The sequence below is a fragment of the Podarcis melisellensis genome (genome assembly GCF_964234715.1).
Source record: "Podarcis melisellensis genome assembly, chromosome: 6".
NCBI classification, from domain to species: Eukaryota; Metazoa; Chordata; class Lepidosauria; order Squamata; family Lacertidae; genus Podarcis; species Podarcis melisellensis.
Window position 1 is genome coordinate 59,856,006 of NC_138538.1, and position 19,143 is coordinate 59,875,148.

Here is a 19,143-nt window from a genome sequence, read left to right on the forward strand (position 1 = left end):
CCCTTCCCAATCTCAAAACGAAAGCGCGTGCGGTGGTCAGAGGTTGATAGGATCATAAAATAAACGCGAATGTAGAGTATGAACAAAGGATAAAGCCAAGCTCACAAATTAATGAATGTGTCGTGTTATTTATTCAATTTATATCCCACCCTTCCTCCCGAACAGGGTTTCCCAAACTTGGGTCTCAAGCTGTTTTTTGGACTACAACTCCCATCATCCCTGGTCGCTGGGCCTGCTAGCTAGGGATGATGGGAGTTGTAGTCCCAAAACAGCTGGAGACCCAGTTTAGGAAACCCTGCTCCCGAAGAAGCTATCAAGAAGTTGATAGATTCCTCTCGCTTCCATCCACTGTCGCAACCTCTAAAGGTTGCATATATATATAAAAAAAGCTAACGGGGCTCCGGGGTCATTTACCGAAATTAAGCAGTTTCACATGCACACGCAAAACGAATATTTGTATATCATAATAAGAAAAAGCTTCACCTGCTGAAAAATTCTGTTAGGTATTCACCAAAGGGGTGAAGACGTTCACTGGCAACAGGGATTGGTAAGCATGCATTTAAATGTTTTAAGCTAATTTTATAGAATAATAGAGAAGAGTATTGTGTGGTAACAGTATTGTGCAGTCCTAACCATGTCTATTCAGAAGTAAGCCCTACTGAATTCAATGGGGCTTTCTCAAAGGTAAGTAAATTTAGGATTGCAACCCCAGTTCCCTACTCCTGGATTCACTGCCACTGGAGGCACAGGTGCCATGGTCCCTTTTAGACCGAGATGACTTGCCACCGTACTCCATGCTCTACCAGATTGGATTGTGTCCATGTGCTCTACCTGGGGCTGCCCTGGTGAAGGGCAGGTAATTAATAACAGCAGAACAATACTTAGCTAAGAAGACTCTTATAACTAACGTGAACTATCCTGGAGTTGAGAATGCATCTCTGAGACACTTGGCTGCCTGCAACTTCATTATTTCCTGTCCGTTTAGGAAAAGTTTAGAAACTATTTATCCCGAGTTCTAATAATAAGAAAAAGCCAAATATGACTTGTGTTTGTTTTTTCAACTTAAAAAACCCATAAACTGACTCATGATTTCTTCATGCTTGGGGTTGACCATATTGCTGGTTTCATAAACAGCTACTGCTAAATCAGCTGGATTCTCTTTCGCCACTGCCGCGTATTCACACGTGTCGGGAATTAATGACGCGCTGGTGCCTCTCGCTTATCTCCCCTTCATCTTGCTTCTCTTTCACGCCCCCCTCAACCCCTGGATTATTTCCTTCTATGTCTCCCCCCACTTCTTTATGTGCCTTCCCCAGTCCCTTCACCGCGGCCCTTGGGCTTGTTGGTTCACACCGCGTGGAAATCAAGCGGGGCAAAACCTCGCCGCCTGCCGCTCTTTCTGCCTTCCTTCCCCTCCTGATCCGGACTCTCCCGGCGTTGGTTTCCTTGCCTAAGGCACGGCTCCCCCTTGCTGCCAGCTTCCTGTGTTGCAGGTGAGGGCGGCTCGAATCCAGGCTCTCGCTTCCGCCCAGGTAAGAGCGAGTGGAAGATCCGAAAGAGGCAGCCGTGGCAGATCTCTCCTCCCCACCCAGAAACCAGGTAAGAGGGGGTCCAGGAACAGGCGACCCTCTCCTCGCCCCCTGACATTTACGGGAAAGAGAAGCAGCGCGCAGCCGCTGGAAAAGCAACCGGCGGGGCATTTACAGGACGCCCTCCACTTACTTCCTGGATGTTTTTAAGTTTCGTCGAAAACACTTGTCGCACTTCGGGCTGGGCTGCTTTGCAGAGCCCTGAGCTGGGATTTAAATCTCTGTGGAGTTTGCTCACAGTTCGTGCTTTTCCTTCTAATTATCCAAGGCTAAAAAGATTTAATAACAATAATAATGAAAAAAATGGAATTCTAATTTTAACTGCAAGCTTCCACACCTACTGGACTTCCTTGTTTTGGCCGTGGTGAGGGGTTTTGATTATTGCACGGTGGTGGCCGCTTTGGGAGTTGTCCTGTTTAAAGGTTTAGCATAAACAGTTTAAAACCTAAGGCAGGGTGGAGGAGAAGCTGCGAAAAGCTATTTTCAGCCTGGTTGTAGCTCTCAGTCATGGCGCAACAGGTCCCACACCTTGGCCCCTGACTAGCTGCTGCACCTTGCTTGAGTAGGTCCTGCCTCTCCATGTCTTTACACAGCCTCCCTGGTGGGGCTTGTGAGGCCACCCACAGGTTGAGAGTGGACCCACCTGTACTGACCTCACACCACCTGTTTCTGAGATCTAGCAGCCACCTCTGCTGGTGGAATTTGAGCTTTGTGCCTCTCTGAGGACAAGGGGCCCATCTTCCCTGTGCTGCACCACTGTCTACAGTGGGCAGTGGCAGCAGCACCAATGTTGTCTTTCTCCCTCTTGGGCTCAGAGAGCTGCCTGCCGATGGCAGTTGTGTCTCACGCGCCTGACAAAGGGAACAAGTGGAGCTGTAAGGAGCCTCCGCCCCCCTTCTCTTTCTTGTTGACCCTTTCTGTGTTGCACCTTCCTCTAGTTGCCCCTTTCTCTGTGGCTGGTGACACAGGGAGGGTTAGGTCCAGCAGGGCTTCCCAGAGTGAGCACTGCTTCACATCTCCTGTCATTTGTGAACTGCCTTTGGGCAGTTTCGCGGAGGAGACTGGGCCAAGTGGGTCTGTCCAGAGAGAGAGAGATAGAGAACCTAAGCTGTTGCTGTCTCTGTCTCTGCTCTTGGCACTAAGCAGCTAGGATTGGATGCAGCAGGCATGGCTCTGCCAAGACATTTGCCACCTAAGGCAGAACAGCAAAGTGTGCCCTCCCGCAATCCATGCACATAATAGCCACAGCCAGCTAAGTTTATTTTGCCACTCAAGGCAGAACAATCCCCAAACCCCCTCTCACCTTCCCTGGTAGTAAAATACAATAGTAATAAATTAAATAATCATATGAAGCCTTTTTGTGACACCCCAAACCAGCTGCCTCATTCTGCCGCCAATGATAGGGCTGGCACTGCTGTAGCACCACTTGGAAGAGTGCCAAAGCAGGGAGGCCAACAGTAATCCAATGTGAATTTAAACTCGTATAATGGGAGAATATGGCAGGGGTGTAAATTTTTGAATTTGCTGGGTCCCTTTTATGTTTATAGGTAGCAGGAAGCTAAATAGCCACATCTTCTCAGCATTGTTTGTGTTATGCTAAATAATAATACATACTGGATAATACGTATTGTTTTGTGGCTGGGGAATCTTTTTTCTTTTAAATGCTTTAGGCTGCAGTCCTTACCCCTCTTGTCTGGAAGTAAGCTCCACTGAATTCAATAGGACTTGCTTATTAATGGATATGGTTAAGATTGTGCTGTTAGTGAAGAAACTGTATTTATCACAATCGTAATCCCCCCATGATCTCCAAACATTTTGATTGAATGTGGGATTTTAAGAAGCAGCTTTTGAGAATGGTTACAGGTATTATGTGCGTGTGTGACATCTTTGCTCCACAAAAAGAAACATGTTGACCTCAACTTAACTTCTACTTTTATTTTAAAATGCAGATTATTTTGACTACTGCAGCACAGATAAGCCAACATGCCAGAAAATCCTGTTGCAGGTAGGCGTCTCTGGAAAAGAATCTCTTGGTTAAATAATCAAATATTTCAAAGCAGGCGTTTAATGCGTGATGTTTTATGGAATCCCACAGATAAGCAGCAGGTGCTGCGGATTTTGGAGCGTCTGCTATTGAAGCTACACGAGAGAGGAGACACTTCACAGATCGATAATCTGGCTTTCCTGTACAATACACTCAAGAATCCCTTGTTTAATCATATGCTGACTCTTCAGCAGTCAATCAAGCAACTGAAAGAACAAGTAAGTTAAAGACTGTGAAGTTTAGCAATGCTGGTGGTTATGTTTGAGGGATGAATTAATGAAATCTTCATTGCTGACAATGTTGTTTTACACTATATATCTGCTTGGGGTGGATGCTGATCTTTTGTCACTTCTATGGTAAATTTATCATTGTAATCTATCATAGATTTACTAACTCGGTAAATAATTGCCTTCAGAGAATTATGTTCTATGTCTGGGTTTTCTGCCTCAGGCAGAGGGTTGGGTCCTGCCCTGGGCTCCTTTTGCAGGAAAGGTGGGATAGAAATTAAGTAACTAAAATAGGTAATAAATAGATGACCACGAGGCCTGCCCCCCCCCCATGATTTGTTACTAATGTTATACAAAGGTTTAACATCAGAGGTCAAACTTCCGGCTATCGTGCCTTGAACCTAACATTTGAAGTTTTCCGAGGTTTTCCTACATTTGGCCACTCCTGAGATTAATAAGAAGCGCTCAATGCATTGACTCACAAATCGACCGGCAGGAGAAACAATTCTTTGTGCAAACAAATGTCTTCCCTTGCTATCCACAGCTCGCTTACATGCCTCCAAATCGTTCAGTGGATTTTGATTTTACCAGGAGAGGTTTGCTGGTGTTCGACGCTGATCAAAATTCTCTTGCTAATGGAAACCTTTATATGACTTGCAACCAAAACAATCAGATGACTCCTCTAGTTCCAAAGCCTGGAGTTGATGAGTTTAATTTGGCAATCCAGAGGATGGCAAAGGTATGGCACAGCACCATTGGCAGACTAAATATATATTGCTCATCCCATTAATTCCAAATGTTTCTGGTTTTAAAGTTTTACATTTGTACAGCAAAGCATGCAAGTGTATTTTTTTTTGGGGGGGGGTGCATTATAATTGTATAATGGTAAGTAATAGAAAGCCCATGTTCTAAGTATTTTTTGAGCAGGTTATTGCCAAACCTTGAATTTGTGGCATTTTCTTCGATTCTTGCATGTATTCAATGTTCTTTTTGTAAAAACTCAGGAAGTGTGTAGTCATCATCATCATCATCAGGGCTTTTTTTCTAAAAAAATGTTTAGGGGTACTCTCATTTTCACTCAAGAAAGTCACCATTTTATGGTTCAAATCAGGAAAAATAAATACAGTAGATTGACAAAATGTTTAGGGGTGTGCGTACCCCCAGGAAAAAAGCACTGATAATAATAATATTGATACCCCACCGATCTGGCTGGTTTTCCCCAGCTGCTCTGGGCAGCTTATCTAAAAACATAATAAAAGCATTAAAGAACTTCTGATACAGGGCTGCCTTCAGATGTCTTCTAAAAGTTGTGTAATTCTTTATCTTCATGACATCTGAAGGGTGGGCATTCCACAGGGAGGGCACCACTACTGAGAAGGTCCTCTGCCTGGTTCCCTGTCACTTTGCTTCTTGCAGTGAGAGAACCAGCGGAAGACCCTCGGTGGAGGACCTCAATGTCCGGTCTAAGCGATAAGGGTGGGGACTAGTTTAATGGTTAATTTCACTATTCTATGTAATGTTTTTATTTTGTAATGACATCAAGTTGAAGCCATACATGAAATTTGGTTCTCAATAGGCTTTGCTTGTTTAGTAGGGTTTTTTGGGGGGGTGTATTTTAAGATAAATGAATAGAATATTGTAAGTTAATTGCTTTTATTTTTCATTTATTAGGGCAGGCAAATAGAAAATATTGCAATAGAGAAGCCATTTAATGGAGGCCTTGGATTTAGTGTGGTTGCTCTTAAAAACCAAAGTCTTGGAGAACCTGGTATCTTTGTCAAGGAAGTTCAGCCAGGAAGCATAGCAGCCAGGTGAGATTCTTGTTTCATATTGTCAAAGCTCATAAAAATAACACGAATTGAATAAAGGGTATGACATTCTTCATGCTGTTCTTTAAAACCATTGTTCTTAAATACTATTGGCATTGCCAGGACCCTAGAGTTGCAAGACAGCCAAGAGTTGTCTTGTCAAATCTCCTTGTTGTAAGGCAGGACATCTTGCCCACCAGCCTGCCACAGATTAGTGGATGTGAACTGGACACCACAGTGCACTAGAAGCAGAGTACAGGGGCATTATGGACAGCTGCCTGCCAAGGGTGGTTCTGTATAATGAAAGCAGATAAGCCAATACTGATAATAATGTTGAGCATTCATTTTAGACTTGAGCAGCGCCGAATCATGATTCCTGTGATGCAGAAGGTGGGCGCTGAGATATAGTGGTCACTTTAATGAATTTATGGACAAGTGAGATACAAACTAGGGACAACTCATGCTTTTCTCACTATACTGCACCAGCCAACCGCAATACTATTAGAGAAGGCAGTTCTGTATCCCTCCGCATATCTGTGAGGGGTGTTTGTGTCCTTGAAAACCTGTTATGAAGATGCTGCCATGCTCTTTTCAAGCATTTTGTTTGCTTTATCCAAGGGATCAAAGATTAAAGGAGAATGACCAAATACTGGCCATTAATCACACCCTGTTGGATCAGAACATTTCCCACCAACAGGCCATTATATTGCTCCAGCAAGCCACAGGTTCCTTACATTTGATTGTGGCCAGGGAACCAACCCAGAGAAGCAGTCGGACTTCAACCTCCTTAAGTGATGTTAATTCACTTGAAATGGTAAGTTACAGCTTTGCCAGAATTGAGTTTTGAATTACAAATGTCTTAAGACACATTGTACAGTGTTTACAATGTTCGTCAAATTGCACTGGGGCATTTAACTCCGTATGATTAGTGTCTTTGTCTTCCACACAGATATAATGTAGATCAAACTAAATATGCAATAAAAAAACATATTCCTGGATGTATGTGTCAACTTGCAACTCTCTTGGAACAACCTTGCAACTTCAAATGGAGTTGTAAAAATAATAAAATTGCTTTGTAGGAAGTAACTAGCTGGTAACCCGTTGAGTTGAAATGCTATCTCCTGTGTTCTATAAACTTTTTGTGTGCTGTGCATTCTTATTTTTTAATGTTTATTAAATTTCTATACCACCCTTCATCCAAAGATCACAGGACAGCTTACAATATAAAAGCATAACCATACACAAAAAGTATCATGATAAACAGACTTTCATCTTCTGCTTCTTCCAGATCAATTGGGGCCATGTTGAGGAAGTAGAGCTTGTTAACGATGGCTCAGGATTGGGTTTCGGAATTGTAGGAGGAAAGTCAAGTGGCGTAGTGGTGAGGACTGTTGTTCCTGGAGGACTGGCAGATAAGGTAACTGTTTTGTACTGTGCCCTTCTTTAAAACAAAACATCCAATAGTTATCAGTTGGAATTTCAAAGCAAGCTAAGGTGTTGTATTTTAAAGAGTGGCAGGTGCTGGGGGTGGGTGATTGATGCAACCAGTTGGAGACCCCCTTGCCTAACTTAACCTGCACTTCCTTTCACTAGACACTGGAGAAAGATGGCAGAGTTATACCCATCTCTTTCCACTTCTTCTCACTACTGCTGTTAGCAAAGTGAGTGGCAAGCACAATTCTAGCTGTGCTGCTCATTCCATTGTGGGGAGAGGACAGTAATTGGGCAGAAGTGCTGACTCCAGTCCGTGGCCTTTATTTCCACATGCCTATTATGATCAAAGAAGACTGATATTATTCAAGACTCAAGAGTCAGTATCTATAAAAGCAAGGCTAAAGCTTGGGCAAGGATAACTAACTTTAAATGTTGACGGTGTCTGTGTTCCAAGTCAGATGAATGGTTTTTCAAGTATGCCACAGTAAGAAAGGGAATTTAGAAAACATGTGCACCATTGGGATCTAAAGATCAGTAATATGTTAACCATTAGACTTAAAGTATTGGAGAGAAGCAACACAAAGCTGTATTCATGCATTATGCCAAACTCAGTTAATCACTACATGTACTAACAGCAGTGAGTTTGCTCCCATCCTCCCTATTTGTCTTCCTAACTATTATTGTTAATATTAATTAAATTTCTATACCACTCTTCAAAGATCACAGGGTGGTTTACAATATAAATATAACTATCCCTTGCCCTCTATTCACAGAGGTTTCCTAGCCAATCAGATTTTGATTCTATCAACCTAATTTGCTGTGTTTCCATGCAGCACACAACACAATAGTTTACTGAGAAACTGGAAGTTGGTTGGGATATTGCTGTGAATGTGTGCGGCCGAGGCTTACCAGTTGTTCAAATCTAAGTTTTGGTGATGTTTGTGAATACAGCAAGAAACTCTATAAACGAATCATATTTGTTTTGGTGCCTATGGAACTAATACAACTTACATTGTATTTGAGTTCTCTTACACAGAACTCTCCAGACTTTGCAAATCTGGAGCGTTCATGCTTGAGATTCCCAGAATAATAAGTATGAGTTCAAATAGGAATACTATTTAATTATGACATTTTCAAGTAATCTTAGTGGCTTACATAGTTTCCTGCATCTCCCATTTTTATCTTCACAATAACCCTGTGAGGTAGATCAGGCAAAAAATAGGATACAGTCTCCCTGGCTCTAGACCAGGGCAGTTGTTAGTGCTTCCGCCTATAGCTTGATCATGCCAGGAAGATACCTACATGATCATAGAGTTGTGAATCTTCATGCAACAACCCAAGTTGCTTTACAGGCTGTGGGTTTTGGAGTCGGCTGACTGTGCGCTCTTGATAGGGATTGAGACCCTGAGTCTATTTTTTTTAGAAATTATGAACCTCTTGTGCTTCCATGTCCATCAGCTGGCACTAAAGGATGCTACACCTTTTGGGATTGGCTTTTCAATGCAACTATGACTAAAACTTGCTGCCTCTAACCTTGTGGATACAAAGAGGGCTCTGTTTCATTTTATTAATATTAATGTACGGAAAAGAGACAGTTTATAGGATGTGTTCCAATTCATAATATAAATGAAAGTTGAGAGACTTGAAGAGTTGAAATTTTAAAAGTTGGCTGTTCTGCCCCCTCTACAAAACTGTCTGTTATAATGAATGCTTTTCTCTTGTGCCTTTGGAACACCTGTTTTGCTGTAAGGAACAAAATGTTTTGGCATCCAAAAGCATATGTCATACTGTCTTAATTTGCAGCAGTCTTGAGTGACTAAGAATAGGGGTACAGTACAAAAAGGAGAGTAATTATGTTAAATTTTGAAAGAAAAGGAGGAAGAGATAATGGCCACATCCACCCGTAATGCTAAGCCAAACCATGGCATAGGGTGAACATGTTGACTCCCAAAGAGAGGATTGCACTTTCTTTGCTCATTCGTGGACTTTTTACCTTAGCCAGCCCAGCCAGCCAGCCAAGCCAAAGTTTGGCTTAGTGTGTCATCTGAACCAGTGTTTGTGGTTAAGGTATTTCCTCCTTACCCATGATTTGTAGCCAAGGTTTGTCCTGTGGTTACGGAGGAGAGACCTGAGCAACAATCCCAGGTTCAGACAACATGCTAAGAAAAACTTTGGCTTAGCTGCTGTTCCATGCTGTGCTAAGAAACCCCCAGAGAGGAACAAAGCAGGTGTGAGCTCCTTAGTGGAAGCCAGCACGGTCCCAGGAAGCCATACTGTGTCTTGCCTTGACATGAAAAAAGGGCATTGACTGGAAGAGCCAGCACTGATATTGAGACATTGTTTGCTTGGGGAGTTTACTTTGGCAAATAGCTGCTCACACAAACAATCTGTTCCACATGGGCAGTGTAATAGCAGAGGACCAGCTCATGGGAGATCACACCAGCTACTTCTGTGACAAAAAGAAATGTTGCATGTATCCATCTTGCAGAAGTAACCACTCTATACTTGCCTGAGCAGCTCTTCTGGTGTTCTGGAGCTCATGTGTGGATGGTTGTTAGTCCATGTAAAGTCTGAAAAATGACATATCCACTAAATCTGAATTATGAACCTTTGCAGAAGCCAGAATGTTCACTTATGAGGGGAAAGTGTATCTGATTTTTTCTGTCAAGTTCTCCATGCATGTCTGGCAGTTTATGGACTTGTGTTTGGTGCTTTGTCTTGAGAAATTATCTGAAATGTTTTACTCGCAACAAAAAGATGATGGTTTAAGACTCACTCCTATAATTTATTTACTTTTCCCAAGAATGATCTTGCTTGTAAATATAGTGTGGTGGAAAGTATGTAGAATTCCTTAAAAATAAATGGTCTTGCAATGTGCATGTGGCATTTAAGATACTTTTTTCTAGGACCACTAAATCCAACCCCCCCCCCATTTGCTTTTCTGTTTAATAGACCAGTTTCTATAGGAAGTTGCAAAACTACAAATATTTTTCTGTAGTAGTTTCTTAATTCCCGCCCCCTTGCCCTTATGAAATAACCAAAGAAGTGGCTGATGGTGCAGTAGGTTTTAAAGAAATTTGATATTTAATATTTGACTTTTTCTTTTCAAAGTAGCATTTGGTGCTGCATTGTTTCATTTGAAAGCATTTTGCACGGTCTGGAGGCATGGGGGGGGAATACGTATTTATTGTTTGGCAGTGCCTAATTATACTTTAGTGGCAAATCTTAAAACTATGCAAAATTAAAGCCATGTTTGCTACTCAAAGGATGGCAGACTCAGAACTGGTGATCACATCTTGGAAATTGGTGGGACAAATGTGCAAGGAATGAGTAGTGAACAAGTGGCTCAAGTGTTGCGGAACTGCGGGAACCGTGTCAAGATGGTTGTTGCAAGAGACCCCACGTGTGAAGTAACGGTGACACCGCCGACCCCTGTAGCCCAGCCTGTTGGTATGCTGTCTCCTTTTCACGACAGGCGATTTGGAACGGTGAGTATCTTCGTGCTTTGCAGTTCTTCCACGAGTTGCATTCTGCAGCAAATACACAACTGAAAACTCCGTATAGATCGCAAGTTTTCAAGGCTATAATTGCCCCTCTCAAGGTGCATCTCAGCAAATGTTCCAAAAACAGTCACTACCACCTCCACCATCATTCACCTTCACTGTAGAAATTCACAGACTCTCTTGCTATCACAGAGCAGAAGATTATTTACTACGTCCCTATAGCTGAGCTCCCTTCATTTTCTAGAGCTGTTCCTTCTGCCTCAACTGGACATGATTGGTTTGAAGTGGATGCCCTTGTTAGGGAAGGCCTTCCCCTGAGAGGCTCAGCTAGCCCTGATAATGGCTGTTTTATATTTGTTGGGCAAAATCCTTATTCTCTCAGCTTTAATGTCCTTTAAAGTATTGTTAGATTCCCTCATCTTTTTGTTGTTGTTAATCTTATAAACCTATTTGTGATGACAGAAGTAGGCGGGTTAATCTGTTCTACCTGAATACCTCATTATACTTGTGACCTATGTATATATAGGTGTATATATAAATATACATAGGGGGGAAATCTGACCCTTCTTACATATTTGGTTTATAGCCTATCTAAAGGTTTGGGAAAGTTAACAAAATGTTAAAAATCAGACTACTTAATTAAATTCATCTAACCCCATGGTTCCCAATGTGGGGCACATGCCCCACAGGGGGGCAATTTGATTCTTAAGGGGGGCAATTTGAGAATGAGTTATTAACAGTGAATGGTCTTTTAGGCTTCCTCCATGTGGATAGGAGTTCACTTTTTGAATAATGAGAATTGTATGTCACAGGAAGGGGGCATCAGGATTTTAGAGATGCTTAGGTGGGCATGGCCAAAAAAAGGTTGGGAACCACTGATCTAACCCCTCTTCACAGCCCCCCAACAGAGCTGCTTAACCTCACCTACCAAAAACAATGCAAAAGATGGTATTCAGACTTTAGGAGTAGATCCAAACTTAGTCATAATGCTTAGAGAGTAGACCCATTAAAAGAAATGGGACCTAAGGTACTCATGACTGATGTAGGACTGGTGTCCCATTGATTTCAGTGGGTCTAATCTAAGCACGATAAAGTCTGGATCCAGCCCTTTATTTAGAAATTTATCCAACAGGAGGTTTGGCACTTGACACAGCCCTCTGTTTTAAGTTCCAGGGGTAATGTATTGATGTACTAGAGTCCTTGTAGCCTACAAAAACACATTTGCTGCTAAAAATGCATCTTACAAATATGGTTTTAACAAATCTTTAATTTTTGTCACATTAAAGTGTTTTGTTTAAACAAAAGCCCTTCTCAGTTTTGAGTAATTAAAATAAACTAATGCTACTCAAAGTATGCAGGAGGTCTGAAATGTAAGCAAAGCTGTGCTCGTATTCCATCTGTTGCTACTGTGCTTTTTAGGCGTGGAATATTTTCAGAGATCTCTCTCCTGCCCTGTGGTGTGGTTTTTTCACTGCTGCTGCTTCTGTTCCTTCTCAACTACTACAGTGAGATATTTGGGGACATGGCTCTTAGAAACATGGGTTTGTATTGTGGGCCCTGCTGCCCAACAGTTAGACAGAATGAGATATCAGGCCACTGCTTTGGGGAGACATGAAAGGGACAGCAAATTGCTATTTAATTGTCCGTTCATTATTATGACAATTTTTACTGTCAGGGATGGGGAAAGCTGCATGTGGGGTTTTCTGCCTCAGGTGCCAAAATAGATTTGCTGGTTGGCCTTGGGTACTATGAACATGCCTCCTGGCTAGGGAAGAAGCACTTGCTGCTCCATTTAGGGCTGTAAAATACTGGTATATTGGGGATGGCCCTGGCTGAGGTGATTTCAGTTTTTGTACTCTGATTCCAAATGCATTTTAAGTCTAATGATGCCTCTGGAGAATAATGAAACATTATTCAGATGAAAGGAGAGAAGGTGTAATCTCGGCCGCAGTGCCATTCTTCTGACTTAATCACCTTAAACTCAAGGAACTCGGTGGTGGACCCAAATAAGTTGCTTGCTAGAGATGGAGTTTGTTGAGACTCACTGCAGCCTCTTCATGCAATATGACTGCTTTACGGCGTGGACTGAGAAGTTCAAGGGATCCAGGGTAAGGCAGCTGGTTTGGGATGTCATGTCAGGCAGCAAATTTGTACGCCATCCAGTTTATTGCATTTTTACTGCCGGGGGGAGGAAGAGGCATCAATAACTTCTTGACTTTGTGCCCATGCTGCTGTAGCCTTGAGATAGTCTTTTGGATCAACACGTTGGACGTTTCCTAGTACCAGGACCTTGCATATATGATTAGTTAGAAGATATCTAACTACTTTATTGAATTGCACTATCACTTTGTTCTAAGCTGTTAGTGGCAGTGTGGCCACAAGGTTGATTATTTTCTTTCATCTTTGCCCTCACTCATCTTGGACATATCACATTCTTGCTTATCCATTAAATTAAATCATATTGTCCCATATATGTATGTAACCACTCTTTTACGGCTATTTTCACCTTTTGTATCCTACTTTGGACAAACGCATGTGCCTTTCTAAGGTGGCAAAATGCCTTATTGCGTTCGCCACCTCAATTTCACGTTGGGGAATTGCATATTTGAAATTACTCCTGTGTGAAAAGCAAATGTCAGAATTTATCATGGTTCCTTGAAAACCTGGAAGAGTATTGGATCCTTTGACCATTGCATAGGCCTGAGCTAAGTCCCATTCCTTTGACAATCTGCTGCAGCCACTGGTAGGAACAACAGGAACACTTTAGAAGAATTGATTTCAGTACTGAAGCTATGAAAAGAGCAAACCTCTTGTGGACTGAGATTGCAAAAGCATATTGCCCTTGGATTCTGGGACTGAAGAAGCATCCAGTTGGGAGATGTGTTATGGGAATTCATGGCAGAAGCTGGAGAAGTGCTTAATACAGATGTTTATAATCTGAAACTTCAAGCTTCAAAACATGCTTTTATTTCCTAGGAAAATGAAATTCATGAAGTTCAGTTGACTAAGAAGGACGGACAGAGTCTTGGTATAACAATTGTTGGCTATTCAGGAGTTTCTGATACAGGTGAGTTATATGACATTTTCTTTTTTGCTACAGAAAGCCCACAAAATGGACTCTTTCCTGGAATCTGTAAAATTTCAACGCATTCTAAATGCAGAATTAACAAGTAACAGTGTTCTTTTTCTTTTCTTTAAGCAGAATCTTCAGGGATTTTTGTCAAAAACATAATACCTAACAGTGCTGCGGAACACAGCGGTCAAATAAAAGTCCATGACAGAATTATTGCTGTAAGTTTAAGTCTTATTTTTGCAGGCTGTAGAATCATACTTTGCAGAACATTACTGGTGTAAGATCTGAGAATATTAGGCATAAAATAATCTGTTCCAGATTATTTTCTGGCTGAGAATCCCCTTCACATGCCGTCCATCAAATGCGAGTGACTTTTCCCTTATGTAAAGCTTCCCTGCCAGCAAAGTACATTCAAGACCTATGTAGTCTGTGCAGTCCACATGACTGCATCAGTCACATGCAGCTCCCTCCCACCACTCCCTGGTGGCGGCAGCTGCATACAAATGGCATGACCACTGACCGCAAGTTCACCTCTGCAGAAAATGCAGTGTGTGTGATAGTATAGGATAATGGCTCGGATCCTCACATTCCTTCTGTGAAAGGAACAGAACTCATATTTATAGAAAGGTACCTTTTTTGCCTCCCCCTTTCCACTGCTGTTTCCTGAAAGTCTAATCTGGGGGTTGAAGGACTCTGGAAAATGCTATAAAGTATGGTGTAGAGGAATGCAGATAGATGGGAAGCTGACAGATGTCAACTTCTCCCTTGCCTGTGTACAGTGGGACCTCAGGTTAAGTACTTAATTTGTTCCGGAGGTCCGTTCTTAACCTGAAACTGTTCTTAATCTGAAGCACCACTTTAGCTAATGGGGCCTCCTGCTGCCGCTGCGCTGCCGCAGCACAATTTCTGTTCTCATCCTGAAGCAAAGTTCTTAACCCGAGGTACTATTTCTGGGTTAGCGGAGTCTGTAACCTGTAGCATATGTAACCTGAAGCGTATGTAACCTGAGATATCACTGTACTTATATTTTAAAAAATCTAGAACTCTTAGTTGCAAGGATCCCATATAATCTGAGAATGTGTTCACTCATGCACACAGTCTCGCAACTGACCAATTTGTGTTGTGTTGTGTTGTGTTATGTTGTGAACCACCCTGTGATGAAGGGTGGTAAATAAATTTAATAAATAAGCAAAGAAATTGCTTTTTCGTGTCTGGGTTGATAGGGAGCCCTGTTGAGCTTAAGTAATGTTATTTAATATGAGCAACCAGGCTCATCTTCGGATTTTAGAAATGCCCTGTAATTAGCCTTAACTGGTGTTATCATTCAAGCAACTTGCTTTCTGACATGGATTTCCATTTAGAAACCAATTTTATGTGTCATACATGTCTATGTATTAGGTTGATGGGATCAACATTCAGAATTATACCAACCAAGAGGTGGTGGAGGCATTGCGAAATACAGGCCCGATTGTACACCTGGCGTTGCTTCGAAAGAAATCGTTGTTTCCTGCTTTCTCTTCAGAAAAAGGCTTAGGCAGAGGTAAAGCTCTTCTTTAACTATACCTAATGTTCTTCTAAGCCAATGCAAATCCCTTGGCATTTATTTCACCGAACACCTTGGCATTTTTGTACTGGTGGTATAGTTTTATTTACATGACTGGTCATTCCTGCAGAACCAGTTCATCCTGGTCATGTTCTTCCACTCTTCTGAGCACATTCTTAAAGGTTTTATGTGGGACTTCACTTGAGGGTAACCACGGTTACTACAGATTACAGCAGTAACTCAGATCATATTATGCCAGTTTATACACACACACAAATTTATTTTTTCATATAAAACAAACAAACAGAAACATCAATAACAATAATCCATTTTATACTGAGGTGTTAGACCTGTGCTTGGAGGTAGTGATAGGCTGGATGTGGGCCAATAACCTGAAACTAAATCCTGAAAAGCAAGGGGTGTTCTGTGTCCCAAGTTCTTGTGTCGAAGGAGCCAAGTTTGCAGCTTGGGAGATGCTCATGGATTCAACTCTGTCACTGGAGACCCAGGTGCCCTCGGGGGCTAGGAGTATTTAAAGCCCTAAACAACTCGGGGCCCTACAAACTTGAAAGTCTCATTCTCTACAGAGCCTCTCAGGTGCTAAGATTGGCTGTGTGGTGGGGCCCCCTTAGTATTTGCTCTGCCCTCAGAAGCTCAGGTGGTGGTGGTTCAGGAGAGAGTGTTCTATGTGGCAGAACTTGTTCCCCACAAAGTAGCTTTATTGTATAACCTCCATCAAATGCTGAAGACACAACTCTTTACCTTGTCTTTTGACACTGGAAGTTTTTGGGTTTTTAGGAGCTACCTTCTTTTGTGACTGTAAGTTATTTTAAACTCTTTTAATAGTGTGTTTTAACATTGTAACTTGCTCTGGTACCTTGGAGTGAAGGGTAGGTAATAAACAACAAAAGCAACATACGCCAGTACTGAGAACATCATTGGCAATCTGTTAGTTTTGGGGCCTTTCAGAAATTAACACATAAACAACAGAGCTCTCAAAATGCTATAATGTGGTCCAACTAACTATATTTACTGTGCTAAATATAAGGTACTGATTACTGTGGAACCATTTATCTTCCTACAACAATGTTATTTTTTTTCTTTTCAATCATAAGCATTCTAATAATTTCTAATAAATTCTGGAATAATAAATTCTACTCTTTTAAGAACTTCTTGGGGTGAACAAGCCCATTTCTTTACTATTTTGGAGGGTAGAGTAGAGAGAGCTTGCTATCTAAAAGGTTATATAAGTACACTTCTTGCATACGATCCTTGGATTATGCAATTGACTGGAAACTTTTGGAACAGTTGCAGTGCAGCCAAATATGCCAACCTTATCCTTGGCTGGTGTCGTGGAGACTGAGACTACCGTAGATAGTGATAACGAGGAACTTCTAAAGCAAAAAGACAACTCTGAAAACGAGAGGAAGCAAAAACGACATGCAGTTGGTAAGTGATATATCTTTGGAGGAGACTTTTGCTACACTAACCTTCTGTTTGCCAACCATATCATATATGGTCTTTAAGTAGTACTAGGACAAATGAGTGTCAATAGAGGGGGATATTGAGCAATTAATTTTAGTAGCAGCCTAATTTGGCCTAATAACAGCAGGATATTTTTTGTTGTTGCACATTAAAAACTGGGTCTATTGTTTTTGAAGCTTTGTATCTGTACAGGAGACACATTATGCTGCAGTTACAGAATTGCTGGAACCCTTGTTTTCTGCTGCAGCTGACAAGTTGTGATGACTTCGTCAGTTTTCACCATATTGGGGCATTCACAGGCTAATTGGAATGATTTTAAAAGAAAATAAGTGGTCTGTGGCATGCGATTCTACATCTGTAGGCTTGTCATTTCGTAAAATTTTATTTTATTACAGAAAGGTAAAAACCATTTAGGATACAGGAATGTAAAAGTGTTTTCACACTGGTAAATATATTCACTTACCTTTCGTGCTTGAGAGCTAAAAGCAGTCATTTCATTTCAAACATGGTTGATACTAAAACACTGTCTATAAAAGTTCACCCTGGAGCAGAATTTAATGGCCAAATTAAATTCCAAAAATAGGTACTTATATTGGAAATGCTGACAGGCACTTAATTATAATAGCACTAAACTAAAACGCCCCTAATTTAATGCCCTGTCTAAACTCTAGAAACGCCTTTCAAACTTAATGTAAAAAGTGTGTTTTATAAAATGTGTTTTTTCTCTAGGTCTGATTGTGCTAAGCTTTAATTCAAATTCCTGAATAGATTTAAACAGTGGTGTGCCCTAACAGCTACAATGATGTTGGTACAGTCAGTGAAATATAATTTAATATGATGTTTGCATGAAACCATTTATTGGGTTCTAGCCGAGTACCTGAGCATCAGTATGATGCATTGGTTAGAATGATAGAATTGTAGATTGGGAGAGACCCCAAGGATCATCTAGTTCAACCCCCTGCAATGCAGGATTCCTGTCCACAGCTGTCCCTGGATGGGCTCGAACCACCAACCTTCTGGTTAACAGTCAGATGCACGGACCCATTGTGCCACAGACTGCACTTTGCCTCTGATCCTGTAGGTCTAAAATCCCTTTGAAGCCATCCAATTGGTGGCAATTACTACACCCTGTGGGATCAAATTTCAAAGTTTAAGTATGTGCTGTGTGAAGAAATACTTCAATTTGTCTGTCCTGAATCTTCCACCGTTCAGCTTCTCTGAATGACCCCAAGATCTGGTCCAGAAAAGTTATCTGACCCCATAGTGGACTGCACCATTATTTCAGAGCATCTGGTTGGGGAGTCTTGACAGGTGTTCCAATGGTTTAACTCCTGTCTGGCCATATTCAGAATGTGGTTGAAAGAGACACTGGTTCACCTCCATGTGCATTGACTTACGGTGTCATAAGGCTTGGTGTTACAGACAATGCTTTATTAAGAGCTACATGAAGCCACATAAGTGTAGATAGGAGTGCAATTTAAGGATGCTTACCTAGAGAGACTTTGCAACCGTATGTCTTCAGTTATATGTTTCCATATTTCAGAGCGTTGTGTACACAAAGCTTCAATGGCAGCTAGCTTACAATTCATTTAATAAAACTGAACACATGTTCTTCCAAAAGTTGACATAGGGCTGTGTAGGAAAGATAACACTGCCTTCAAAGGAACTTGCTTTCATAAAAATGAATCCCATGCACGATTCTTGATACAGAATCTTGATATAGTTCAGTAAAAGAAATAATCTTAAATTTCACTGTGGCCTTGCAGAGATCTTTTGTTTATTTATCTTGGACATTCAGGGTCATGCAAAAGGCACAATGGAGTCTTAGAAGCTCAGTGCATCTGAATAAATTCTTACCAGGTAGCAAAGGTAAAACTAGCCTGTGTCATTTGGGAGTCCTCCAAAATGACCCTTTGCTCAAATGTTTGAAGGATTATCAGTGAAGATGAAATGCATGCAACCCAATCCGTATGTGTGTTTTTGCCTGGAAGTAGGTTCTGTGGGATTTATTTTCAAATACATGACTTCTACCTTGATATCTTAGGATGTCATTAAACACTATACACTGACATGCTGTGGTGGTTCTCTGTTTCTAATGAAAGCAAAACCCATTCTCTTAAGTTAAAGACTCAAGACAAGACTGGCTGATTTTCTGTTCAAACAGATCCTTCCTGCAGTAGTTCTATTTAATGTGACATTGTATGTTTTAAAAACATAAATAACAAAATAATGCATGTGGTTTTAGATGGAAAAGCATTAAAGTAAGTGCAGTATGCATTAGGATTTCAGGAACATGGAGTGCTGCTCATATGTAATGTCCTGTTACTTGTCCCAAATGGTAACAAAATAAGCCATAAAATAAAATAGCTTGCGGTAAACTTATCCTCCTGTTGGTGCCACTGTTACTTGAACTTTTCTGTCTGCCTGTGGGAGTTTT

At 41.4% G+C, this 19,143-nt stretch overlaps 1 protein-coding gene across 8 annotated transcripts in view; it reads left to right on the top strand.

Annotated features, from left to right (window-relative positions):
- Window positions 1-375: 375 nt before the first annotated feature.
- The window catches only part of PATJ (PATJ crumbs cell polarity complex component), a 148,950-nt gene continuing 130,182 nt past the window's right edge, over window positions 376-19,143 (top strand). For 3 of the 8 annotated variants that reach the window (XM_081915693.1, XM_081915692.1, XM_081915694.1), the window contains exons 1-12: window positions 635-1,599; window positions 3,539-3,594; window positions 3,685-3,851; window positions 4,405-4,599; window positions 5,532-5,671; window positions 6,287-6,482; window positions 6,957-7,085; window positions 10,369-10,590; window positions 13,582-13,672; window positions 13,805-13,896; window positions 15,077-15,218; window positions 16,530-16,670. In XM_081915693.1, coding sequence (XP_081771819.1) covers window positions 3,573-3,594; window positions 3,685-3,851; window positions 4,405-4,599; window positions 5,532-5,671; window positions 6,287-6,482; window positions 6,957-7,085; window positions 10,369-10,590; window positions 13,582-13,672; window positions 13,805-13,896; window positions 15,077-15,218; window positions 16,530-16,670 — 1,537 coding nt within the window. In that variant the 5' untranslated portion in view covers window positions 635-1,599; window positions 3,539-3,572. Of the gene's footprint in view, window positions 548-633; window positions 1,600-3,538; window positions 3,595-3,684; window positions 3,852-4,404; window positions 4,600-5,531; window positions 5,672-6,286; window positions 6,483-6,956; window positions 7,086-10,368; window positions 10,591-13,581; window positions 13,673-13,804; window positions 13,897-15,076; window positions 15,219-16,529; window positions 16,671-19,143 lie in introns of those variants that run through there. The other 5 variants (XM_081915691.1, XM_081915688.1, XM_081915689.1 and 2 more) reach the window with 4 other exon arrangements.